This window comes from Lissotriton helveticus, chromosome 10 (assembly GCF_964261635.1).
Source record: "Lissotriton helveticus chromosome 10, aLisHel1.1, whole genome shotgun sequence".
Taxonomy (NCBI): Eukaryota; Metazoa; Chordata; class Amphibia; order Caudata; family Salamandridae; genus Lissotriton; species Lissotriton helveticus.
Window position 1 is genome coordinate 27,810,070 of NC_136071.1, and position 25,904 is coordinate 27,835,973.

General features: G+C 45.3%; 1 protein-coding gene across 1 annotated transcript in view; it reads left to right on the plus strand.

Moving 5' to 3' along the window:
* The window catches only part of FAM50A (family with sequence similarity 50 member A), a 60,032-nt gene that overhangs the window by 12,318 nt on the left and 21,810 nt on the right, over positions 1-25,904 (plus strand). Inside the window, exons 2-9 of the mRNA XM_078664650.1 lie at positions 8,700-8,784; positions 9,251-9,350; positions 19,596-19,765; positions 20,955-21,037; positions 21,539-21,605; positions 23,462-23,523; positions 24,663-24,739; positions 25,092-25,146. Of these exons, the coding sequence (XP_078520776.1) occupies positions 8,700-8,784; positions 9,251-9,350; positions 19,596-19,765; positions 20,955-21,037; positions 21,539-21,605; positions 23,462-23,523; positions 24,663-24,739; positions 25,092-25,146 (699 nt within the window). The remainder of the gene's footprint in view (positions 1-8,699; positions 8,785-9,250; positions 9,351-19,595; positions 19,766-20,954; positions 21,038-21,538; positions 21,606-23,461; positions 23,524-24,662; positions 24,740-25,091; positions 25,147-25,904) is intronic.

A 25,904-nucleotide genomic window follows, 5' to 3' on the forward strand; every position in this document is an offset into this window, starting at 1 on the left:
TTCATACTATATCAACGATAATATAATAACGCTTCATCTGAAAATCCATGACCAATAAAATCACCGGAAGCCTCTCCCATGCCTTTCCTCCACCTGGTATTAACGTGCACCTGATGCTTTCTCCATCTTCTTCCCTTTATCGATCCGTTCTTCATGAGGGCCTCACAAGAGGATACTAATGAATTGTTAAAGAAAGCAAGAAGAAAATGCCACATTTCAAACCCAATAGTTTCTCTTTCCTGCTGATTTTGTTTATGAATTTCTATTTGAGGAGCTCCGGAAATATGTCATAATCCCGCCTCCTGTAAGGTCAGATTCAAAATAGGTACCAAGTTACACAGCTTTGAATTTAATTAAAAGTGTCTGTTACTGGCAGAGTTTCTAATGGCATACCCCCACAAGTCCTGGTTTTGTATATAGCATGGTAAGATACTGAAAGTCAGTGCGATACTTCAATAGTTCCTTCAGTTCTTTCCCTATCGATAGAGCCACTGGACTTAGGCAGCAAGAGGGTCAAATTATGTGGCCGGGTCGGCAAAGGTTTCACCTCATTAATACCAGTTTAACACCTAAATAAAGCATTCAGTTTTCTCCAGAGGTCGACAGGAGTTGAATGAAGGTTTCTTTCCAGGGCCACTGGAAGTATGGTGCGTGTGAAGTTTTATTACATTTAGAATTCCGCGTCCCAAAGTATATCATTATATTGTCATTCAGGGTGATAGTTATTCCAAAAACTGATTCTCCCCAGAGGTGTAGCCTCAGTGTCGAGGAACTTTAGGGGGCCACAGTATAACTGTTTACTTTCTCAGAAAGGTGGTTTTTGCCTCGCTCCCCTGCCAGACCTTCCCCAGCATGGTCAGATCTTGCCACAGTGGGGAACAGGCCAAGTTACCCCCAGTTCACCTATGTAAGACTGGCATTGGTGATAGCTTCAGACTCAACCTGCTAGGGAAGGAGGGACATGGTTGAGCACCAGCATTCTTCCTTCCTTTGTAACTGAGCTTCCTTTCGTTTTGGATGATGGACCCTTTAAAAACAAGCATTGGCATAGCCAGTAGGTCTCGCTTTTGGGACCTTATAAGTATTTAGTTATGCAGCACAATATCCTTGGTGCAACAACATCAAAAGTTGCATGGCTAAACACTTATAAGGTCCCAAAGGCGAGACCTATTGGCTATGCCAATGCTTGTTTTTTTAGCTCTGCGACTTCCCTGCAAAATTTGTTATACCTCATTTCGATACATACATAGGTACCTTAGCTGTAACCACCCAGGGTTAAAACATCTTACCTCGATTGCTCACCGCCCGCTTTTTAAATGTATTTCTTGATATTATCAATACATAAGTGACAGTCAATAAAATCGCCAAACAGTGACAACAAACTATTAGGTCTACAACAATTTGCCTACACTTGAGAGACTCCACTTTGTCTTGTTAAAAAACACCCTATTTTTAGCAATTTAATTACAGCAGTCAGTCAGAACTTTTCAGTATTGTAACATGCACATACTATATTAGTCCTAGTGTGGCATAGTTAACAGTTCAGATTCACTTTTATTTAGAGAGGTGAACCTGGAGTGGTGCAAAAACAAACTTTAGATCTATGCGTGACTGGCAGCAGTTGGGAGTATTTTTCATCTCAGATGTTATATGGAGCCATTGCCCAACTGTAGGGTTTGGACCTTGCATCCAATGAATAGCTATTTCTTTTTTGGCTGGTGTTTGGAAAATTATATGGAACATTGGCTAGATAGCCTAGGAGAGCCACAACTGGAGAAGCCTGTATTAAATGATCTCGAGTAGCTCAGAAATTTCTTGACAGTAGTTTGAAAAAATATGCATTGTCAAGCGAAGTGGGCATGGCACCACTGGCATTCATGGGGTATTGAGCAGGTGTAAAATACAGTAGATACAAAAATGTAAAGCGATGAGGTCTGTGGCAGTAATTTATTGATATAGCAGCCGTTTGTGTACATCAGTATTTTAACCATCTAGTGACAAGTCCCCACTCAAATCTGCCTCCTAGTGCTGCATAGCCAGGACATATCTCTTTGATCTAATTAGTCTAGATGCCATCCATCGGAATGTGCAAAATTTCAAACTTCATTGAGCATCAACATTTCTGGTGGCTCACTGGGAAAGTCTTTGTACATGGGTTGGACAGCATGTCTAATTCTAAAGTGTAGAAAGATGTTAAGCTGCTTGGTATCATCCATCGCCTGTACTGTTCCATCTGTCAGTGGGCTTGGGCAGCCTGCTCTGCTTAAGATGTGTCTTCTGACGTAGGGCAGTATCAATTTTGTGTTGGTTTAAATATACCACAAAATATATCAACGGGGAATGGATCACTCATACCTGTGTAACCAGGGTAGTGGTTCTGTTCCGTCTTATTTAAAAAACCCTCATTCACGTACATTAGACGGTATATCTTGGTTTTCCGCCTTATTAAAACGTGACCGCACCATCATCGGACTCTTTGTATGCTTCCTCCACCTGGAGGGAACCACTGGTTATTTCAGTAGTGACCAGTGATGAAAAAGTGAGGGTGCTCAAGTGAGGTGAGTTTAAAATGACCCTGTGCTACCTAAACTGTAACTTTATTCTCTTTGGAGCTGAGGAAAATTAAAAACAGTGTTGTGCATGTGTGGACAGTACTAGTCCTCCGCACTCATTTGGTCAACATGTTTCAGCCCCTTTGGGTGCCCTAAGGGTCGGGGGCCTTCTTCAGGACCTTCAACAGGTAATGCAGAGCGTTGTCCCAGTTTTAATTGTCCATAGGTCAATAAGTACCTAGAGCTTATGTGCTCTTGATCCGATCGTTTTCAGTACACTGGCAGAAAATTCAGACTGGAGTTTCGGTCATACACAACTTGTGCTTCCTCTGTATTCAGTGTTCCGGATCTTTTAAATAGGCCTTCCCTAGATGCATTTTTGGCGGTTGTTCATTTCAGGGTGAGGTTGTGATCTTGCTGGCGTACATAGCATAATTTTTAGAGCTAGCCATGTGGATAGTTCTGTCTTGTTTGCTGTATAGTGCAGGGGCATTAATATCATCTGTGGGCTGTGGTCACGTGGGGGGCACAAAACAAAGCAATACCAATTACCTGGAGCACATCCCGTCCCTTCCACAACAAAAATATATTTACGTGTATCTAAAATACTACCCCTAAAATGTAATGAATTTGATAGTGTTGCACACTTTAGGGCAAATGGTAGGCCTTGCCTCGCCAAAGCCCATGAACCGTTGTCTCAAAGACCTCACCAGGCCTACGCAAAAGAGCAGAAAGAGTGTGGAGACAGAGTTATTCAGCTTCAGCCCGAGCAGAATACAAGCAGACCCTGGCAAAATATAAATTACTACTAGAGAAAACTAAATAGGAATATTTTGCAGATCAAATCAAGGAGGCTAAAAACTTGACTAAGGAATTATTTAAAACTGTAACCAAATTGCCCTATCCTGCCCCCCCCCCCCCGCTTATTGAGGCCAGTCAAGAGCTGAGCGATGACATCGCGGAATGTTTTTATAACAAAGTGAACACTATCTTTGTTTCGCTGGAAAGTGCTATAACACAGTACCAGACTCTTGCTAGTTCCTGTATTCCTCACCAGCTCACGATACCGTCAGTTTCGACAAATTCCTCCCAGTTTCAGTCCTTGAAACTTCCAAAATTATCTTGTTGGCTAAATCCGGCTCTTCTTTGGATCCATTTCCTTTATCCACCCTTAAATTAGCGGTGCAACCTGTTGCCTCATATTTAACCTCCACTTTTAACTTTATGTTTGAGGTAGGTTATTTCCCTAAGATCTGGGAAAATGCCTCCATATTGCCCCTATTAAAGAAGCAGAATTTCGATCCAAAGGATTGTAATAATTTCAGACCGATCTCCAGACTTCCGGTACCGGCCAAAATAGTGGAAAAAGTCATGAACACCCAACTTAGCGCTTTCCTAGAAACCTTGCATAGCCTTAATCACACGCAATACGGGTTTCGGGGTGGGCACAGCACGGAATCGGCCCTTTTGAAATCCACAGACGAGATTAGAGTTAGTATAGATCAGGGAGGACATGCTGCACTGATAATGTTGGATCTCTCTGCGGCTTTCGACACGGTCCATCACAGCCGTTTGATGCACACGCTGCATGAGATCGGAGTAGAAGGGGCAGCATGGAGGCTGCTTAAATCCGTTCTCTCCTATAGGGTTCAAATGGTGACATTGGGGAGCTATACTTCCTAACCCTTCTCTCTACCCTGTGGTGTCCCTCGGGGATCCTCTATCAGTCCGACTTCATTTAATGTATATGTGGCTCAATTGGCTCCTCTGATCGAATTGTTCGGGTTCAATTTGACGTCATACGCAGACGACACACAAATTGTGGTGTCGCTGCTTCCGGACAAGCCACATGATATAGCTTCCTGTTTTCAGGATTGCTTGGCGCCACGGCCAGGGCGACTGACTCCGGAATCTGGGGATCACGGTTCGATCCCGAGCACCGGCGGCAGAATAGCCCAGCACCATGTGACTCTGGGCAATAGCTTGCTTAATCTTCCTGACGGCCCCCAGCGCCTAGAGACCCTTACGGGTGATTGTGCGCTTTACAAATGTGGATTTATCAGCCATAGGTGGGTGAATGAATCAAAACTGCTTGAAACTCAATTCAAGTAAAACGGAGGTGATCCTCTTCGGCAACAATGCAAATTTCTGGTCAGCCAGCTGATGGCCGGCAGAATTGGGTCCTCTTCCTCAACCAGTGTCAAAAGTAAAAAATCTGGGAGTTTATGTAGACAATAAACTTTGCCTTAAGGACCAGGTGAATGCCGTGATTTCTTCCACCTCTTTTATCATAAGGTCCTGTAAAAACAATCCTTCCTCTTCTTCCTTCGGCCAGTCGAAAAACCATTGTCACAGCACTAGTCATTTCAAAACTGGACTATTGCAATGGCCTGTATTTGAACATGCAAGAGGGCCTGTTAAGAAAACTTCAGCTCCTGCAGAACACTGCAGCCAGACTATTGACGAAAACACCTAAATGTGTGTCAATCTCAGCAGATTTAAAGAAGCTTCACTGGCTGCCCTTCAAAAAGCGGGTCTGTTTTAAGGCTCTGTGCATAGTTCATAAATCTCTTTATGGGCTTAGCCCTCAATATCTTAGACAAAACCTTCACTGGTATGTGCTGAGGAGAGCCCTGCGTTCATCAGAAGCAAAATTGGTCCAGGTTCCCCGGGTTAGAAGAGTTAACTGGGGAGGCAGACGCTTTATGCTTGGCGCATCTAAGGCATGGAATGAGTTACCATTGCCTATTAGACACATCTCGAACCATCTGGAATTCAGGAAAACAGTAAAAACCTGGCTGTTCCAATCCTTGTAAACATGGTTCTCTCCCGCTTGGTCATACCTCAGTCTGGACACCAATCGTTAAGCGCCAGGACACCCATTGGGTAACAGTGCGCTCTATAAATGGCAATAACATTAACATTAACGAGACAGCGTCACTGTAGTAACCGAATTATCATCCTCAATAATTCCCACAATTTTTCTTTGCTTCTTGCAATGTCTAGGCTTTAATGAGGTGTTGGGTTCATATAGGCTAGCTTTTAGAGCCTTTATTTTTTCATTGGCAAATGGATTCACCTGCTGGTCTGTTTTATGAACCACTTAAACTCACAAGAAGCCAATAAGACTCTACTTTATACATACAAATCAACAGACTCATTTACGCCCTAGTAAAGAATGATGTTTTACCATTAAGCTTGATTGAATATTAAAATGTTTATCCAATCTGTTTTTATCCCCCTTGTACTCAGTCTGTACGTGGCAACAGTTTGTCATGACCAGCGATTCTTCCAAAATAAATTATTTTGCTTTGAAATTTGAAGCCATTACTTGCCATCAATTAGATATTAAATCCTCAGAACCACATTTTGCAATTGATGAGTGGTTCCTCTGCTGATAGTGGTGTTTGGGGAATGGTCGATGAACAGCATTTCTCCAGTTGTTAGCACCCAGTATAATACGAAATTATGTAAAAGTGAGACTGAGAGGTATATATTCACTTGCTGAGAGAGAGTAAACATTGTAATAATAATACAATTTTCTAATGAGAATGGCTCTGCCCCCTAATCACCATTGTCCAATTCACATGGGAAATCACTGTTGGTTTCGTATTTAGTAAGAGGTTGAGCTGTGCTTCAGTGGTTTAGTTGAATTAAATATGTTGACCTAGACATAGAAATTCCTGGGATGTTAAGGTAAAACCACTTAAGGGACCTTGAAACGCATGCAGCACAAAGCTTCAAGTGTCCACGTCTGTGATCACAAAGTAGCTCTGTCAGCTTGCCCTGAGTAGCCTCTCTTGCAAAGGGCTTCAGGCTTACTATGTAGTCATACAGCCTTGTTTGAGAGCACCAGAGTAATGTAGTGGTGTCACCACAGTAGTCTTGTTGTGTTCTTATTCAGGTTGAATGTTTCTTGTCTTGGTTATGGGCTCTTGACTTCCCTTGCCTCATTTTTAGAGGAGCGTTGTAGGAGGTCCAGCAGCTACTTGGCATTCCAAGCCTGCTCATCACTTCAGCATAGCAAGTTCACTGGAAAGTTCACAAGAGTTCATGAATGCTCTTGATTGCTTGCGGGCAAACCAGTCTGTCCATTGATTGGTTAAAAAGTCGTGATGGCCATGTTTTAACATGCTTCTGATAATCTTAGCTGCAAAGCTGTGTTGTAATATGGTTCTGCAATACAGGTTCGCAGTGTGGCTCCCTTGTCGCTAATATTTTATTGGAGCCACAGAGTGCTGGCAGAGTACGAATGACATCCGAAGCCTCTTCACCCTACTGTGTAGTAAGTTCAAAGGCAAACATTTTACTAGATAAACCATTCTAGAATCGAACACCTACCTTATGAATGTGATTGTAAGTACGTTTGTGTATATGTGTGTGTGTGTATGTATATATGTGTGTGTATATTGTGCACATATTACAGAGTTGAGTTGCAACAGTGACTCTAGTTATGGTTGGGTATGAGTTTCCTTTGGAAAGGCAAGTTTTGCTTTACTTGAAACTTTGGTGCCCTATCTCACCTCCGCACTATTGAATCAAATGGAAACTGGCTAGGTTTTTAGCACTTTCAATTTCGGGCAGACATGTCCAGGATGGGAATAAAATAGATAGAGGGCCAGGAAATGAGGGCTCTCTATTTTAACTCTCAAAATAAACTAAGCCCTCTGCTATAGTAAAACCAACTGAATGGAATTACACCCAGGCCCAGCTTGCAAATATATCTTTTGTGAAAGGTGTGCTTGGTGTGTTGTAACTCTGTCGGTAGTTCGTCAGCAATTAGCATTGTAAACAGATGTTCCTTGGCCTTTGAAGGATTAAATTACGGAGATCTTGCTAGTTAAATAGCAGGTCCTCTGTAGATTTGCAAAACCATGAAGGATCCTCATATCCCTTACAAAAAATGTACGTAAGTGAAAAAGGGAACTTTTTCTCCCTAGGTCAACTGCGCATCTAGAGCGACTGTCACAGAAAAATGTTTGGCAGTCGCCATTACCCAGCACTGTGCACAGAGTGCCACTTTGGGAAACATTAAACAAGCTACATAAAGGGCAGGTTGGCCCCCAAAGAGACTCATCCCCACAAGATTTAAAAATAATTTGTATAAATGGATTCATCTATCCAGAATTCTTTCTAAACATCACAGATCCTCCGAGAGGTCTCATGATCCACAAATACCAATGACAACGTTCAGCAAAACAAAAATCCATTATTTGTACCTCCGCTGTCTATGGCCGAAGGCCATGCATGACAGGAGTTGCTAGGGCCAGGTCCTAGGGCCAAATCCGCTTACACTCGGGGCATTGCTTTTCTAGAAGTTGAATGGAGCACATTGTCCCAAAATTATAACAGAAATTTATAGGAAACCGCACTGATAAAATTACACCATCCTTTGCTTTGGTCATAACACAGTGTTAAAAAACAGAAAACTAAAATTCACACCAAAAAACGAGTTTAAACTGCAGTAATGGTTACAAAAGAAAACTGAAAACACTCTCCATGTCACGCCACAGCTTGCACGCCTGTCATACAAACAGCAACTGTTAAACCAACAGCAACGCTTCTGACCTGACAATGGAGCAACAAATAAGAGAACTTTGCACGTATGCAAAGAGCCCATACGCCATCCATCTGTGCTATACCTATGCTCTATACCTTTCATTTATCGAAGTACTGAGCAGCAGGCCAGTCATCCGCCACTTTGCAGAGAATCTAACCTGTTGGGTGTTAAACTGTTATTGAATATGACTCCCGACAGGTGTTAAAAGTAAAGAGTGCCTGGCGGTGTATATATATATATCAAACTGCCCTGACTGTGCCCTGGCCACTCATTCAAGATGTTTAATATTTCTGCCCATGAGCTATGAAAGCATTAATGATAGGTAGAAACCTCTTTGCTAAAAAGCACCTGGTCTTTGAGTGGCGGGCTCCAGGATTAAGAGCTGAGACCGGGTAGCAAGAGAAGGAAGAGACACATTGGACTGAAGTGTTTTAGATCAAGGGCAGAGTAGAAGGCAGTAGATGGTAAAGGTTTTGTGGATTGAAGGGTTTTGGGATAGAGGGGTAATACCAAGTGGCAGGCAATGTTATGGGCACTGTGGATTTAGTTCTGAACAGTCTAGTAACATCTTAATCTATCCCATACAGGAAAATGACGTGAAGTCCAACATCAACAAGAAGTTCTCTGCACATTATGATGCGGTGGAGGCTGAGCTGAAATCCAGCACAGTGGGTAAGTGCAGAATGACCCTGTACTAGGCCTGTTTTAGTACCTCCTGCCAGCGATCTCCCATCAGTGCCACTCGTGTACTGCTTCATCAACCAATAGTGTGCTGCTGGGCTGATAGCATAGTATGCAGATAGTCTACATTGTCCTCTAATGTCCATCCTCCCTCTCCATAGGCCAGGAAAGATGCAGCATAGTACCACTCCTTCTACATCTATGATTAGTACTGTGGAAACATTATTGGGTAGGGCTGGTTTATGCAGACGTGCCTTGTTAAAATTTGTGCCTGACTTCCCTTTTATTTTGACAACTACAACTTGTTTTGTCTTCAGAATCTCCAGTGTCTTGATTCTATTACCTGCAGGCATGGTGGTGACTTTTATTGGCATGCAAGGAACTTAAGAAAGGGGCTTTTCCAGGCTTGAGAAAAGGGCTGTCCTGAGGATGTCTGTTTTTGTTTCTCCCACACTAGGGTTGGTGACCCTGAATGATATGAAAGCCAAGCAGGAGGCTCTGGTGAAGGAAAGAGAGAAACAACTTGCCAAGAAAGAGCAGTACAAAGACCTGCAGCTGTGAGTATACCAGTGACCCCTCCCAGCACTGCTTATCTCTGTGAATGTACCCCTTCCACGCTCGCAGTGTGGCAGGGTGTGTCTCCCCTATCCTGCACAGCTCCCCACAATTTACGATGTGAATGTGTCTTTATCCCACTCTTGTCTCTCTCTATATTTCTCCAGCATGCCAACACATCTGGACCGTCGCAGTGAAGTCCAGAAAAAAGGACAGCCTATTGCATTGATGCACTACCTCACCCTTCTGACTGGACATTCTGAGGATTGTGTCCCGGTCCCGTTAATTCAGAAGGCAGACAATTACCGGTCTTGGAGGGGCTCCTTGTGGTGGACAGGCAGCCAGAACACGGTGTGCTCTCTCAACCACTAGCATAGCACAGGCGCTCAGATCCAAAGATTTCTCTAGGCAGGTCTTCAATATACGTCACCATCCTGCCTGTGTTAGTTGATTCTTGCAAACCCATGATGCTGATATTGATACGGCGGGATCGTGCCTCCAAGTCCTTGTTTTTCGCCTGGATGACCGCAAGCACCTTCTCCATGTCGTGTGTCTTAGCAGTGACCACTTCCAGGACGTCCTCTAGATCCGAGATACATTTTTCTGCTGCTCCCAGTCTCACGCCCTGTTTGTCTAATTTAGCAGACATATGGTCCATCCTTAGGTTAGGAGCATCAATTTTCCCATCAATAGCCCGCAGGCTGCTCTGTATGGCCAACAACGTTGATTCCAACGCAGTGTTACTCTCCGTCGGGGCCTCCAGTTCAGAGTCTGAACTCAAACAATCAATCCACGCATTTATAGAGCGCGCTACTCACCCGTGAGGGTCTCAAGGCGCTGAAGGGGGGGGGGGTGCTGCTATTGCTCGAATAGCCAGGCCTTGAAGTGTTTCCTGAAGGTGAGATGGTCCTGGGTCAGTCGTAGATGGGCGGGGAGGGAGTTCCACGTCTTGGCGGCCAGGTAGGAGAAGGATCTTCCTCCGGTGGTGGTTCTGTAAATCCGTGGGACGGTGGTAAGGACGAGGCTGGCGGAGCGGAGTTGGTGGGTCGGAGTGTAGAATGTGAGGCGGTTGTTGAGGTATTCGGGGCCCATGTCGTGGAGCGCTTTGTGTGCGTGGGTGAGGAGTCTGAACGTGATCCTTTTGCTGACGGGTAGCTAGTGCAGGTTTCTCAGGTGACACAAAGCCTAAGCCCCTAAGATAAAACTCTGGAAGGTGCATGTGTGAAGCGCAAGGCCTGTCATTCACCTCTGTAACTGCATACTAATTAAGGGAGAGCCTGGCTGATTTTGGCCATAGTTCAACCTGCATACTGCACTGTGTCCCTATCGTTGTCATTGCAGAGACTGTCGGGCGCATGCGGGGGTTCTGTGTCACAGACTGGAGATCACTGCCTGGATTTTGACGCGGGTCCCGAAGGACCACCATTTTGAGTTTGTGCACAGGCTCACCTGCGCAGGCGGCGGCGGGCGTCCGGCCCGTGTAACGTGGTCGGCTGCAGTATATTGTGGACGTTATCAGGCTGCACAATGAGAAAGCCGGATAAGTCGCAGCAGTGGCTCAATTTTGAATGGCACAAATCAGCGAGCGGGGAAAATACTCCTCTGCACTTCATGGAGTGGCTTTTTCTGCACTCCGCGAACTCTGCGGAGTGCAGAAAACTCCGTGAGCGGAGTTCACCACCCAGGCCTAATTTAGTTGATTGCTTTACTGAGCTGTGTGTGTTGTTTTTAAGGAATTTTAAATCCGAAATAAACTATATTGATTGATATATTTTGGGACTGATGTATTGCATCTTATCCTTGTTGAAGGCCTCTGGAAGTGACCGCACAGTTGTGAAACAAATTGCGGATTTGGTTTGTTGTGTTATTTAATAGAAAAAAATGAAATGTGGAATTTGATTGTGATGTTGGGTGAAGAACTAATTCTCCAGAATAAGTAATCTAGTGCATTCTTCATCTTAAAATTGTTCTGGGTACCGAAAGCGCAGCTCGCGTGATTTTGAGTCTCTACAGGAGTTATTGTTTTTAGGTGACTTAAAAAGAGAGACATACAGTAAATCTTTAGTGAAATAAAAATAGGCGTCATACTCTCAGCCCTATTATTTGTTCCTCTCCTGTAAATATTGTCTGGAGCTGTTTACCATCCTTTTCATGTTTGCCTCCATGCAATGTCCTGTCAGGACAGAGACCTGCCTACTACACGTACAATCCCCTCAAACTATAGTACACTGCATATGTGGATCAATCTTGGAGGTCCGGAAAACCATATTAAAACCAGCATTTAACGCTAGGGGCTTTTATTTTTTTTTGCAGAGTTTTTATATAGCGCGAACTAGACCCGAACCGAATCGGGTATCGGAGCGCTTTACATAGCATCAGTTACGTTACATGAGGACGGACACACATTCATTTTAGGCACAGGGAGATTAAGTGATTTGCCCAGAATCACAGGCGGTATTGGCGTCGTTACGGAGACTCGAACCTAGATCCCCAGGTCCGAGGTCGAGCGCCCTAGCCGTTAGGCCAACTCCTCTCCCCTCTCCTCTCGGCTTGGTCGATGTAGGCAGGCCATCTTCAATCCCTCAGACATTTAACTTAATTTGCAGACTGATAAAATACCTGACAGGACTAGAACTGAAAATTAACCATCCAACAGACTGTAATATATCCGTCTGAACCCGGTACCCTGAACCGCTTTACACAAGACTTTGCTTCCACTGGCACTGTATTGTGAACTGTATTACGGTCCAGCACTGGCACATTGCACGCTTTATGTGGATTAACAGCTCCCGAATGGTCAAGGGGGCAGCTGTCCCAGGGTTTATCAGCCCGCCAAAACAGTAACTAGGTTTGGAGCTTCATGTTGTGAAATCTTCGTACTGTATTTGAAATCTGTCTTTATGTATATTGTTTTTCTCTTCCAGGGGATCCTCATCAATAGTCATAAGCATTAGAATATTCCCGCCCATGCGCGGGACCCCGGAAACAATATATTATATGTGCCCCACATATATATAGACATATATATATATATATAAATATATATATATATATATAAAAATAAGCAATTGCAGCCAAATAAAACAATAGAGCTGGAATATGCCGTGAAGAATTTCCACCATACAGTGTATTTTGCATTAGAAACATGAGAAACAACACCAATGCTTGTTTAGAAACTGTTTTAATGCTTAGAAAACAGTAGAAATTCTCATAACACACTGTAAGCATATACAGCTCCCAGGCTGCATTGCAAATCCCCAGTCTAAAAAGACTGAAAAGCTAACCTGTAGCTGAATGTACTAAAACTGACGCTGTGCCTTTAAGGCACCTCTGCCCCTAGCTTCCCATCATGCCTCAGGGGTTACAGTTAGGTCAGTTGTTCTTTCCGGCTCCTTCAGGAAGGACCCTGGATACACAGCTCCACACTTTTCTGCCTTTTTTAGTCAGAAAATCTTCTGTAGAACAATTTTTTGATTTACTTTGACTTTTAACAACAGGGTCAAGTAAATAGCTGCTTAGCAGTCGATTTTTTGTGAGGTTTTCCTGTCAGGATGCCCTCATTATTTGATGATTGCCCTTCTTGTGGCCACAAGAAGGCAAAAACAGACTCTCATGAGGTCTGTATTTTATGTTTGCCAGAGGATCATGATCCTAAAGACTGTTCACATTGTAAAAATCTGTCTGACAGGACTCTTAGAGACAGAGAGAGGAACAGGCTCTTTGGTGTGGCCCAGAGATCCATGATAGGAAGATCTAGAGAGAGGAAGAGTTCAAAGAGACCCAGAACTCCCTCCAAAGGCAAGTCAGAGCGTCCATCAACCTCAGCACCGGGCTCGGCGCTGAAAAAACGGCATCTGATGGACATTGCGAGAGAAAAAGCTCCGTCGACGTCGGGACCGGCGTCGATGAGGGAGTCGTCGTCGAGAAGTTCACCGACGACGAAGAAAGCTCCGCCGTCGTCAACTAGGCGACGATCTGCGTCGAGAGAAGCCACGAGATCGCCGTCGACGAGAAGATCGACGTCAAGATTTGAATCACCTCCGCCGTCGTCAACCAGGCGGCGATCGGCGTCGAGGCACAGATCACACCCGCCGTCGTCTCAACGTCGACAGGCTCCTAAGAGTGTGACACCTCCGCCGACGTCTCCACGGAGGCGCTCGGCGTCGAGGAGTAAGAGCCCCCTCGGACGCTCGCCGTCGAGGAAGGGATTGTCATCGACGGCGCGTCGGCGCTCGACGTCGCATGTCAGGTCAACGTCGAGGGCATCGCCGACGACAGGACAACGTCGATTGGCATCTCCGCCGACAGACCAAGGTCGGTCGACGTCGAGACCTCCGTCGACGGCAGGGCAACGCCGTTCGACGTCGAGACCTCCGTCGACGGCAGGGCAACGCCGTTCGACGTCGAGACCTCCGTCGACGGCAGGGCAACGCCGTTCGACGTCGAGACCTCCGTCGAAGGCAGGATGACGCCGTTCGACGTCAAGGGAGAAGACTCCGTCGTCGGCGCATCATCGCCGATCGACGTCAAAGGACCACAGGTCAACGTCGAAGCATTCAACGTCGAAGGTTATCACTCCGTCGACGCCGCAGAGGCGTTCGACGTCGAGGGAAAGGCTTTTGAGACGTCCTCCAACACCGGTGAGACGGAGATCTCCTTCAGTGCCTTCGACAGTCCTAGTGACACAATCTGCTTCGCTCCATTCCTCCTTAAGTGCCTCGGGTTCATCGAGGTCCTCTTCTAGGAGTAGGAGTCCTGTGCAAAAGAGTCCCCAGCGGCGGTACATCACACAGGCAAGACTCTCGCCAAGATGGTATGGTCGGTTGAGTAATTGGAAGGATTCTGGGGCAACAGAGAGACTACAAAGGTACTTGAGTCCAGTCCACAGGTCCCCTCTTCAGCAGCTGGCAGAAGAGGCAGATGGACAGAGTCTTACCATTCACCGATCACGCTCACGAGAGAGAAGAGCGGACAGGTCGCATACCCCCAGGGTATCCCGATCACCAAGGAGGGAACTACCCAGATCTCAAACACCGAGAAAGGAGGTACGGACTGAGAGATCGAGATCTCCAGTGCATCAGAGGGAATCACGTTCTCCTCGAAGGGAGGATCGACCTAGGAGATCACCAGTGAGGAAGGGGCATTCTCACCACAGGAGAAGAAGAACTCCATCATCCTCCTCTCCAGCTTCATCTAGATCTTCTAAAGGGGATTACTCTCCAACGCTGGCAGACAGCCCTCGCTCAAGAGCTTCCCCGCTTGACGACGTCAACACGTATCTGGACGTCTTGCAAAGGGGTGCTCACAAACTGAATATAGAGATGGCTATTCCAGAGGTGTCCACTACTGTGATTTTTGAGACCCTTCATCACAAATCATATACACGGCCTTTGCTCCCATTGGTTCCAGGGATAATGGACCCAATCAAAGAGGTTTTCCTCACGCCAGCAACGATCAGAGCAGTACCGGCACGTATCCAGAAGAAATATAGGCCGGCCGACTCAGATCCTATCTTTGTTAAAGGAGAGCCTGCGGCGGACTCAGTTATAGTAGCCTCAGCTAAGAAGAATCACACAGTCGCTCCTTCTTCGTCAGTTCCTCCTGACAAAGACAGCAAGACGCAAGATTCTTGGGGACGCAAGGTATGCAGCTCAGCAGCTTCATCCCTGAAAGTCTCTAGTGCATCAGCCCTTCTGGGAAGGTACGATAGAGCCCTATGGGACTCCATGGAACGATTCAAAGGGAAATTGCCCAAGGAGGACCAGAAGGACTTTGAGGAGACAGTGACGGAGGGCTGTTTGGTGGCAAACCAACTGATTAGTTCATCAGCAGATAACGCCCTTCTAGCAGGACATGCCTACTCACATGGGATATGTGCGAGGAGATCCTCTTGGCTACGTTTAACAGGCCTCAAACCAGATGCCCAGCAGCGCATCCTCAATCTACCTTTTTCCGGATCTTCACTCTTCGGGGAGCATGCCGATCAGGAAATGGCCCGTATGAAGACTGAGTTAGACACAGTGAAGGCAGTTGGTCTGGAAAAACAGAAAGGGCCGTTCAAACGACGCTTCAAGACCAACAAGAACCGGGGAGGCCAACAGAGGGTTCAAACCCCTCAATGGTCTCAAAACAAGCCACAAGGAAAGCCGCAATACAGAGGAGGAAGGTCGAGCAGAGGCAGAGGCGGACATAATCAGTCCTCTACCACGCCTAGAGGAGGCAAGGCCTGAGCAGTGGCTTCCTCTGGCGCCGTTACCCACTCCAGTGGGAGGAAGTGCTGCACAACACCTGGCAGAGTGGGTCAGCATCACAAAAGATCGGTGGGTGCTGAATATACTGCGCAATGGATATGCGCTACGTTTCCGGAAGAAACCACAACCAATTCCTCCAAAAAAGTCTCGCTCGTACCATCTAGAGCTCCTCAAAAGGGAAGTGAGCGTCCTCTTAAAGAAAAACACAATCGAAGAGGTACCCCTATCCCAAAGGGGGAAAGGAGTGTACTCAAGATATTTCCTTGTCCCCAAAAAAGATCAAAAAGGCAAATTCAGACCGATTTTGGATCTTCGACTCCTCAACAAAGTGGTTGTCAAAGAGAAGTTTCGCATGTTGGCACTCCACCAAATATGTCCTCATCTACAAATCGGAGATTGGATGTGTTCGGTGGATTTACAAGACGCGTACTTCCACATTCCTATTACACCAGGTCATCGAAAGTACTTGAGGTTCCAAGCATTACCAGTTCAAAGTGCTTCCTTTCGGACTCAAATCCGCACCAAGGGTCTTCACCAAGTGTATGGCAGTGGTAGCGGCGTGTCTACACAAAAAAGGTCTCTTTGTGTACCCATATCTAGACGACTGGCTCCTGAAGAGTCCGTCCCCTCGTCAAGCCACCAAAGACTGTCACCTGTGTCTCCAACAACTACACAGGCTCGGCCTTCATGTGAACACAGAAAAATCGGTCCTGCAGCCCACGCAAACTATCCACTATCTGGGAGCAGTTCTAGACACAAAGTTAGGAAGAGCGTTTCCTTCGCAGGAGAGACTGTCTTCCATGGGGCAAAAATGCAAAAAGTTACTTCAGTTTCCTCGTCCAAAGGTGCGAGAAGTAGCGTCTCTATTGGGCTCCATGGCGTCCTGCATCTTCCTAATACCGAACGCCAGGTTGAGGATGCGGCCTCTTCAAGAGTCTGTGGAGGATCAGTGGGACCAAGCGACTGGAGATTGGGAGGATCGAATCATCCTGTCTCAAGCAGCACTGACCTCAATACAGTGGTGGACTCGCCCTCGGAATGTCCTGCAGGGAGTCCCTTTTCAGCAACCTCTTTCTTCGCTGTCTGTGGTAACGGACGCATCTCTAGAAGGCTGGGGTGCTCACATGGGTCATCTTCAGATTCAAGGTCGCTGGTCGACCAACCTTCAGACATACCACATCAACATGCTGGAGCTTCGAGCAGTTCATCTGGCGCTCAAAGCGTTCTTTCCAGCAATAACAACGGACAAAATCCTGGTTCAGACGGACAACACTACAACTATGTTCTATCTGAACAAGCAGGGAGGAACTCGATCTCGCCCTCTGTCTCTGGAGGCCCAGACAATCTGGCACTGGCTTCTGGCTCGGGGACTGTCGGTGGTGGCAGTACACCTTCCAGGCGAGCTAAACACAAAAGCGGACGCACTCAGCAGGCACTTCGAAGATCAGCCAGACTGGGTGCTAAACGACGAAGTAGTCGAAGAACTCTTCCGTTGCTGGGGTCGTCCAGACATAGACTTATTCGCGGACGACGAAAACGCCAAATGCCACGCCTTCGCGTCCAGGTTCCACCGGCCAGGGACTCAAGGGAACGCTCTCCTGCTGGAGTGGACAGGAATGTTCGCTTATGCTTTTCCCCCTCTGGCACTGATTCCGAAGGTGGTGGCCAAGCTCATCAGATCGAGCATGGACATGATCCTAATTGCTCCGGATTGGCCGCGACAATGGTGGTATCCAGACCTGTTACATCTGTCGCTGTGTCCACACAGACGTCTGCCGTGCAGGCCAGACCTGCTGAGCAAGATGAACGGGAGGATCCTGCATCCCAACCTCCCGTCGCTGAACCTGACTGCATGGCTCCTGAGGTCTTGCAATATGGACACTTAAATCTGCCTCCGGAATGTATGAATATTTTAAGAGAGGCAAAGAGACCTTCCACAAGGGCGTCTTATGCGTTCAAGTGGAAAAGATTTTTCATTTGGTGTAAGGACCATGGCTTTGACCCCACCAAAGGACAAGAAGAGGTAGTTCTTCCATACCTCCTATACTTAGCGACATCAGGGTTGAAATACGCTTCTATTAGGGTTCATCTATCCGCCATAGTAGCGTACAGAAAATCACCTACACAAACATCGTTTTTTCAAGTCCCAGTGGTGAAAGATTTCCTTCAGGGATTAAAGAAGGTCTATCCCCCTGTGAGAAATCCTTCTCCTCCCTGGGAGTTGAACCTGGTTCTCTCCAGACTGATGTCTACACCGTTTGAGCCTATACACAAGGCCTCCTTGCAGCATCTCACTTGGAAGGCGGCCTTCTTGGTGGCAATAACCTCTGCGCGCAGGGTTAGCGAGATACAAGCACTCTACACCAAGGAACCTTACACTGTGTTTCACCACAACAGAGTGGTAATGAGGGCTCACCCATCTTTTCTTCCAAAGGTGGTATCGGATTTTCATATAAATCAAACGATTACCCTTCCTTCGTTCTTTCCTAACCCATCGACCCCAGCTGAGAGGTCGTTGCACTCGTTAGATCTTAAACGGGTGCTAAAGTTTTACCTAGAAAGAACGAAGGACACCAGAAAGACAGACCAACTCTTTGTCAATTATGGTGCAATGAGGTCCGGGTTTGCAGCAGCCAAAAGATCCATCTCCAGATGGATTGTCTCTTGTATTAAACTAGCATACCAACTGGCTGGCAAACCTTTGTTGCAATCACCCAAAGCTCATTCCACTAGAGGGAAAGCAGCCACAATAGCTTTTTTGCATGACATTCCTATGTCAGAAATATGCAAGGCTGCGGCATGGAAATCAGTCCATACCTTTACAAGGCATTATTGCCTAGAGTCTGATTCCAGAGCGGATTCTCAAGTAGGGCAAGCCTCCTTGAGAAACCTATTTGGGTAGAGTAAGGCCTATTCTTGGGCCTACGGATATGAATGTTATCTGTTGATTCCTTTGCCCGCAGGGATGAGGTGAGGCTCGCTACTCTATTCTAATGCTTATGACTATTGATGAGGATCCCCTGGAAGAGAAGGATTAGTTACTTACCTGTAATCCTAGTTCTCTTCCAGGGGTATCCTCATCAAAGTCATAAGCAACCCTCCCGCCTCCCCGGGCAAAGGACTTTGTTTATTACATAGGAGATGTTTTTTAACCTGTTATTACCATGGTTTGGTTTTCAGTCTCCGAAAAGAACAACTGACCTAACTGTAACCCCTGAGGCATGATGGGAAGCTAGGGGCAGAGGTGCCTTAAAGGCACAGCGTCAGTTTTAGTACATTCAGCTACAGGGTTAGCTTTTCAGTCTTTTTAGACTGGGGATTTGCAATGCAGCCTGGGAGCTGTATATGCTTACAGTGTGTTATGAGAATTTCTACTGTTTTCTAAGCATTAAAACAGTTTCTAAACAAGCATTGGTGTTGTTTCTCATGTTTCTAATGCAAAATACACTGTATGGTGGAAATTCTTCACGGCATATTCCAGCTCTATTGTTTTATTTGGCTGCAATTGCTTATTTTTATATATATATATATATATATATATATATATATATATATATATATATATATATATATATATATATATATATATATATATATATATGTGGGGCACATATAATATATTGTTTCCGGGGTCCCGCGCATGGGCGGGAATATTCTAATGCTTATGACTTTGATGAGGATACCCCTGGAAGAGAACTAGGATTACAGGTAAGTAACTAATCCTTATGCACAGTGTAATGTATAATTGAGCCACCTCTATTTTGCCAAATCAGCTTTTTTTAAGCACTTTAATGTTTTTAATAAATTTGTTTTATTATTTTTAGTGCAAACTTTTTAACTATAACACTCAAACTTAAAACATTCACCTGCTATATTTGAATTTTTAATGCTCTGCTATCCTACAGGGTATGGATTTTGGGGCTTTTGCTTCTGCCCCCGCACATCTACAGATTAGGAATTTTAAATTGATTCCCTCTCGTTCCCCTCTCATTCCAGAAAACTGGAAAAACAGAGGGAGAAGGAGCGGAAGAAGGAGCAGAAACGGAAGATCGCCAGCTTGTCTTTTACCATCGATGATGGTGAAGAAGAGGAGGATGATGATGATGATGATGACGACGACGACGATGAAGATCCGGATGACATTGAGGAAGAGATGGAAAAGGAGGGTCAGGATTCCAGATATTTTCTAAAGCCCTTGTTTATTTTCCCTCTTGTGCTTTTTTTGTGTGTAGTGATGAGTGTAGCATGATCAGTAGTGCCTGCTGGGATCTCTGTTGGGTATTTGAGCAGTTTAACGGTTGGGGTGGATTCAAGCATCAATCTTTAGAGATGCGTGCCCAGTCAAATGTCCTATATTTTATTGTATGAATGCTTGCAGTGGCACTGTTCAAATCTTCCGTCATTGGTTGCTCTTTCCCTGTGCCCTGGGATGAGTCAGTGGTGCGACAGTGGTTGCCATTGTGTGGTCTTTGTTTGATTTCTTTTGTGCCGATGCTTGTATTTCCTCATTATCCTCTACTATATTTCTCCTGAGCCATCGCCTGAACAGCTGTTGTACTGTTGCTTAATCTGTTTAGTGTATCTGTTGAATATTTTGTGTGCTCTGTTTAATTTCCCCTGTGCCGTCACTTGAATTTCAGTGTCCAGTAGCTCTTTGTTTTTCTCCTGGGATTGTCTTGATTTGTCATCGGATTCCTTACAATTTCTTTGTGGGCACTTGCATTTCTGTTGTACCTTCCCTTGTTGGACACCAGTTGAATTTCTTTTGCGTCTATTGAATATTCTTTCCTGTATGCTATACCCGAATTGCCTATGTCCTGAAGCTTGATTTTTTTTTTTTTTTTGGGGTGTGTACTTTTGCTTGACTTCATTAATTATTGTTTGAATTTCCTGTGGGCAGGTGTTTAAACTAATATTCTGCCATACATTGAATTTCCATTCTGCCATACATTGAGTTTCCATTCTGCTGTGGAATTAATTTCTTCAGAGCCTTTTCGTGGATTTCCTGTTCTTTGAATTTCAATTTTGCATGTTCTTAAATTCCTTTTTTCCCAGTGGCTTTCACCAATGCATGATATTTCTTTGTGCAGTCACTGATGTTTCCCTTGTGCCAGTCTTGAGTTTGTCTCTACTCTTTTTTTCCCTTTTTGTGCCAGTGCTTTGCTTGCTGATCTGTCAAGCGCTTTTCTTTCCTTTCTATGGCAGAGCTTCGATTTCACTTTTGCGCCAGTCTTCAGATGTTCCATTTGTGCCCGTGTTGTATTTTTTCCTTTGTATCATTGCTTGGTTGTGCTCCGTGTGATAGCTTGAACTTAGTTTGCCATAAGTTGGATTAACTTTTTCTTTGACCTTCAGTGATTCCAATGAAGAAGAAAAAGAAAAATCTGGGCAAAAACCCTGATGTTGACACAAGTTTCCTGCCAGATCGAGAGCGAGAGGTGAGTTCCTCCTCAACACCTCTGTCAAGTGCCTTAATTTCCAAGCCTAGATATCAATACTGTCCATGTGCTTGCGATTGTGTACTGATGTATACCATCTGGTGCTTTCAGTGTGCCCCCAAACCTCTCTTAAAGTGCTGTCACCTTCTGCCACTCATAGTTACTCTTCTTCCAGCCTCACTTTAGCTCATCACATGCTCACTATGACTACCTTGTTGCTGTTACTATGGGCCATATGTATCAACACATTTCCCCATAGACACAGAATGGGCAAAACCCTTTGATACATCTGGCCCTATCAGAGAACGCAGGTGACTATCATCCGCGCCTTGGTACTGTACTTGGGTATTACCTTCATCGCCCTCTGAAGATTAGTTGTATCAAAACCTGTTGCTCAATGTTCACCTTTACCTTGCTTTGCCCTCACCTTCCTAAGAGTTCCTGACATGGCCTTCCTCGCAGGTCAATTTTTAACTCTCTTTTTCTCCTCCATATTTACAGGAAGAAGAAAACCGACTGCGAGAGGAGCTGCGCCAGGAGTGGGAGGGCAAGCAGGAGAAGATTAAAAGTATGTAAAGCAGCTTGCGCTCTTCTGCCATGACGTTTTTACCAATTTTATGTCTTGTACAATGTATGCCTTTACCACGTAATTAAGGTGTATTTAGGGCTGTGGGGTGTTCCCCACAACAAATATTTTTTAAATTATGTGTGTGTGTGTATCTATGTATGTGTGTATATATATATATATATATATATACATATATTCAACAAGAGAAGTTACCCAGAAGAGCCGCACAAGTAAGCATGTAACTCCGCATAATGTGATGAAAAGCTGCAAACACGCATGGTGAGTTCAAGCATCTTTATTGTCTGCCATACGCGTTTCAGGATGAATACTCCCTTCTTCAGTGGCTGACTTGCTGCTTGTGAACAAACGGAAGTATCAGCACCATTTTAATTCTTGATGGTTCCTGCCCCAGTGGGTGTGGCTGAACAAACAGCCTTCTGGATCCCGTAGTGCTGCGCTTTGAGTCCGCTCCTTCAAGCCCAGTAGTGAAATGATATACGTATATATACACAAAATCCGTTTGTCGGAGGGACGGTCCGAAGCAGAAGCGGGGAGTCCGTATGGGGTCAATATTGAAAGGGTTTAATGTGGGATAGTAACAAAAGTGGAAAAAAGTAACAGTCTTGGAAGTCCCAAAATGTAGCAAACAAGAGGAGTTGAGGTAACTTCTTAAAGGTCCGGAGGGCTCCCGGGTAGGCTGGTCTTCTACGTGGCCCAGAAACCTATTACGGGCTTCTACAGTCTCATATCCGGGAGACTCTCAAAAAAAACCGAGAGAATACTGGTCAGATTCCCCTGTTTTATTCTTAGCAGGGTACCATCACCAAAATGAACCACATGAGAGGGAAAGAGTTGTGACTGAGGGAATAGGGGCGGGTGTGAGGGTACTCGAAGTAAGGCTTGTAGGTAGAGCAGGCAGTAGAGTGCACGGGAAGAGTCGGACCGAGAGTGATTCAGGTATTAAAATCACCCATTGACCCTTGGTTGCACAAATAAATCACCTTGTCTATCCATTGCCACCCGCCACCCTTAACACACTCCCTCCCCCTCCCTAAGCCCTTTTCCTAACACGTACCACTAGGAGCCACAACTCTCCTGAGTTGTGGCGGCTTGTGCGACCTCCGGAATCCACCACTCTTCGGACCACGTCTCCGCGTCGTCTTCGCCGGGATTCCGGGCTCCGGCGTCGTGGGATGAGAAGTCTTCCCGGTCCGCTGCTTTGGCGTGGTTGCTGGGCGAGTCTTCGGTCCGGCTTCCTTCTTCTGCTCCTAGGCTGTCTGACGCGCATTCCGAAGCGTCTTCCTCCCTTTTCAGCCAGTCCTGATCTTTCTCTCCCCTTTCGGAGTGGCTGGCTGAGGTTTTGTTCCTGCCTCCCGCGTGAGTGAGCTCTTCCGCTTCCGTGTAACTTCCTGGGTTCTGCAGAAGAGAAGAATCAGCAGTTAACTGGAGTGGACCGGACGCTTCTTCTTTATACCAATAAGGAGTCCATGCTGGCTTTTGAGGGTCGCTGCACATATTGTTGGAGGTACGCCCGGGGTCTCTCTTACACCGTTGTAAAAGCATATGCTTTCCAAAAACACAAATGTGGGGTAGAAAATAAGTTGTAAAGGCATGCAAAGTATTTCCCAGCTTTTTTACTTAAAAATGTACAGGACGGGCATCATTGCATTTAGTTGCCTCTGCCTAAGGAGTGCTGCAACATTGGGCAACCATAGGTGGTGGCAAAGGGTGTTGCTGATTATGTGCATATTAGACGCTAGAAGGGCAAGCGTGGAGAGCTTCCTGGGGCAAGGTTTTGATCTATTGTTTTTCTTACATTTTTGTGGCTTACAATGGATTCGCATGTCTCTCTGCAGGTGAGGAGATCGAGATCACCTTCAGTTATTGGGATGGCTCCGGGCACCGCAGGACTGTGAAGGTAAAGTCTGCAATGTCAAAGTATCTTCAGTAGTATGTACTGGCAAAACCCCACACATTTCGGGCGTGTGTCCACGAGTATTCATACAACACTCCAGTATATTTATCTACATTCCTCAATTATGTACCCCGACAGGTCCATTCTTACTTTAAAATGGCAGATACCTAACCCTGCCTGGTTATGATCTTCAGAGTATACTTAAACCTGTTACCGGGCCTCAAAGTAGCTTGTACCTTCTTGCAGTCAGGGCATATACATCTGAGTATATGTAATGGTATTTGCTGAATATCTAAAAGTGATATTAGTTTGTGTCTAATGTCTTGAGAATGTAGATCAGAATATACCTCAAGTGTGTCCCTGTCCTATATCTTGACCTGTGCTAGCCATGTGCCTCATTATATCACACCGTGTACATCCACCTCTTTCCGGAGGATATTAAGATTAAAGGAATGGTTGGACAATCTGGATTAGGTAAAATCCTCTGAAGTGCCTTAAGACAGCCAATATATTTACACCAGAGTCCACATCAGAATATTTTAAGATTCTCCGTTACTGAATATTTGGGGCTATCTACCTGTAACATGTCCCAAGAGAGCCATTCGGCAACAGACCGACATTTCCCAGTAAATTTACAGAATCCGCTACGTTATGCTTAGTGAGCAATATGATATTCTGGTACCATATTCCCCTTGGGAGGGGACAGGCACTGGATTGGAGGGAACCATTCCTCTTATTAATAGTTGTAGATCCCATATGTTAGGCTGGTAGTCGTTAAGCTAGCTTGGTGAGTTTATGCACTTGTTGCAAAAATATCTGTGAAGCTTCGACTCTTGGCATTGCACGAGTGTGACTGTTAACCAGTTACGTGCAGACTTGGTGTTTATTTTGTTACGTGCAGACTCCGTGGTGGTATTGAGTTATGTACTGAGTTATGTGCAGACTCAATGGTTGTTATTGTGTTATGTGCAGGCTCCCTGGTGTTACCTCCCAGTACTAAGATTAGTTTGTGAAGTTTTAACCAAAGTGCTGAAGGTGTCCAGTGCCCTGCACTTTTTCTGGTAAAGTCATGCTCTGTAGTTCACATGCACTCATGTCCCTCATGCAATCCCCAGCTTTGTTTCTCTCTCGTGCTTTTGCAGATGAAGAAGGGGAACACCATGCAGCAGTTCCTTCAGAAGGCCCTGGAAATCCTGCGGAAGGACTTCAGTGAACTCAGGTGCCTCTTGCTTATCACACAGACTGGTGTTAGGGTGTCGGATTATAATGTACATAAGTGTGAATAAGCATCATTATTGGTCACTGTTTGTCAACCAGCCATCTTGGCTTTCCGTAACCAACCTTCCCATTATCAGTAGAAGAGGGGTTGATGTGACCGGCATTTCTCTGGGCTGCAGTATGAGATCCTGGTGTGGGGTGAGGCTCCGCTTCAGTTGCAGAGTTTGCATGTCCATCACCTCTGAAGACCTGGCTTATGAAGGGGGATTGGCCACTTACTGCAGTTAGAGTGGATCCTGCTGCTCTCTGCCTCTGTGTCGCGGCTCTGACATGTTTCCCTTCCTGTTGTGTAGGTCGGCTGGCGTGGAGCAGCTCATGTACATCAAGGAAGATCTGATTATCCCTCATGTAAGTCTTTCCTCCGCGGTGGAGTGCATACATTCAGATTAAGCATCATGCTTTGTCCATTATCTTGCCCTGTTCTTTTCTTGAAGTTAAAGAGGTGGCCTCCCAGTCACTTGTTTTTTCACATATTATTATTATTTCTTGAATCTTTAGCACTAATTAAAGAATATTTTTTGGAGAATGGTTGCGTAATCTTAGTTTTTTTTAATCATGATAAAAGCTTTATTTCAACAACCAGAGTCATAAAAGCAGTAATAGACATTTTATAAAAAGAAATACAGTCAACGTATCATCATACAGGAATACGCTAAAAAGTGATGTAATATGTAGTCCTTCTTGGTACTCTGCTGCACCCTCAATATAAACTGCAGTTGCCTGGTTCCACGTTTTAAAAAGTTCATACATACAATATCGATAAAAACATACAGGAGGTACAATAAAAACAGGAAGGGAAAGCAACTTGACAATTTATCTAGGTGGATTTGAGTATCAGAATATCAGAATACACCCCCCCCCCCCCGAAACCTTATTGAAAAGATCCAACCCTCCGTAGGATAGAGGCATTAAAAGGAAAAAGCAAGGTCAAAAAGTGTGAGTGCTTAGCATAAGATCATGGGACTAAGAGGGTCAACAGTGGAGCCCAAAAGTGATTGATAGTCAGCAGGTTTCGGCAGAGTGCTGTACTAATCCTAACCGTAACTTCTATCAGATGAGCCATGCATGACTTAAAAACTTTGTCATAGAACACGCAACGAAAGGTC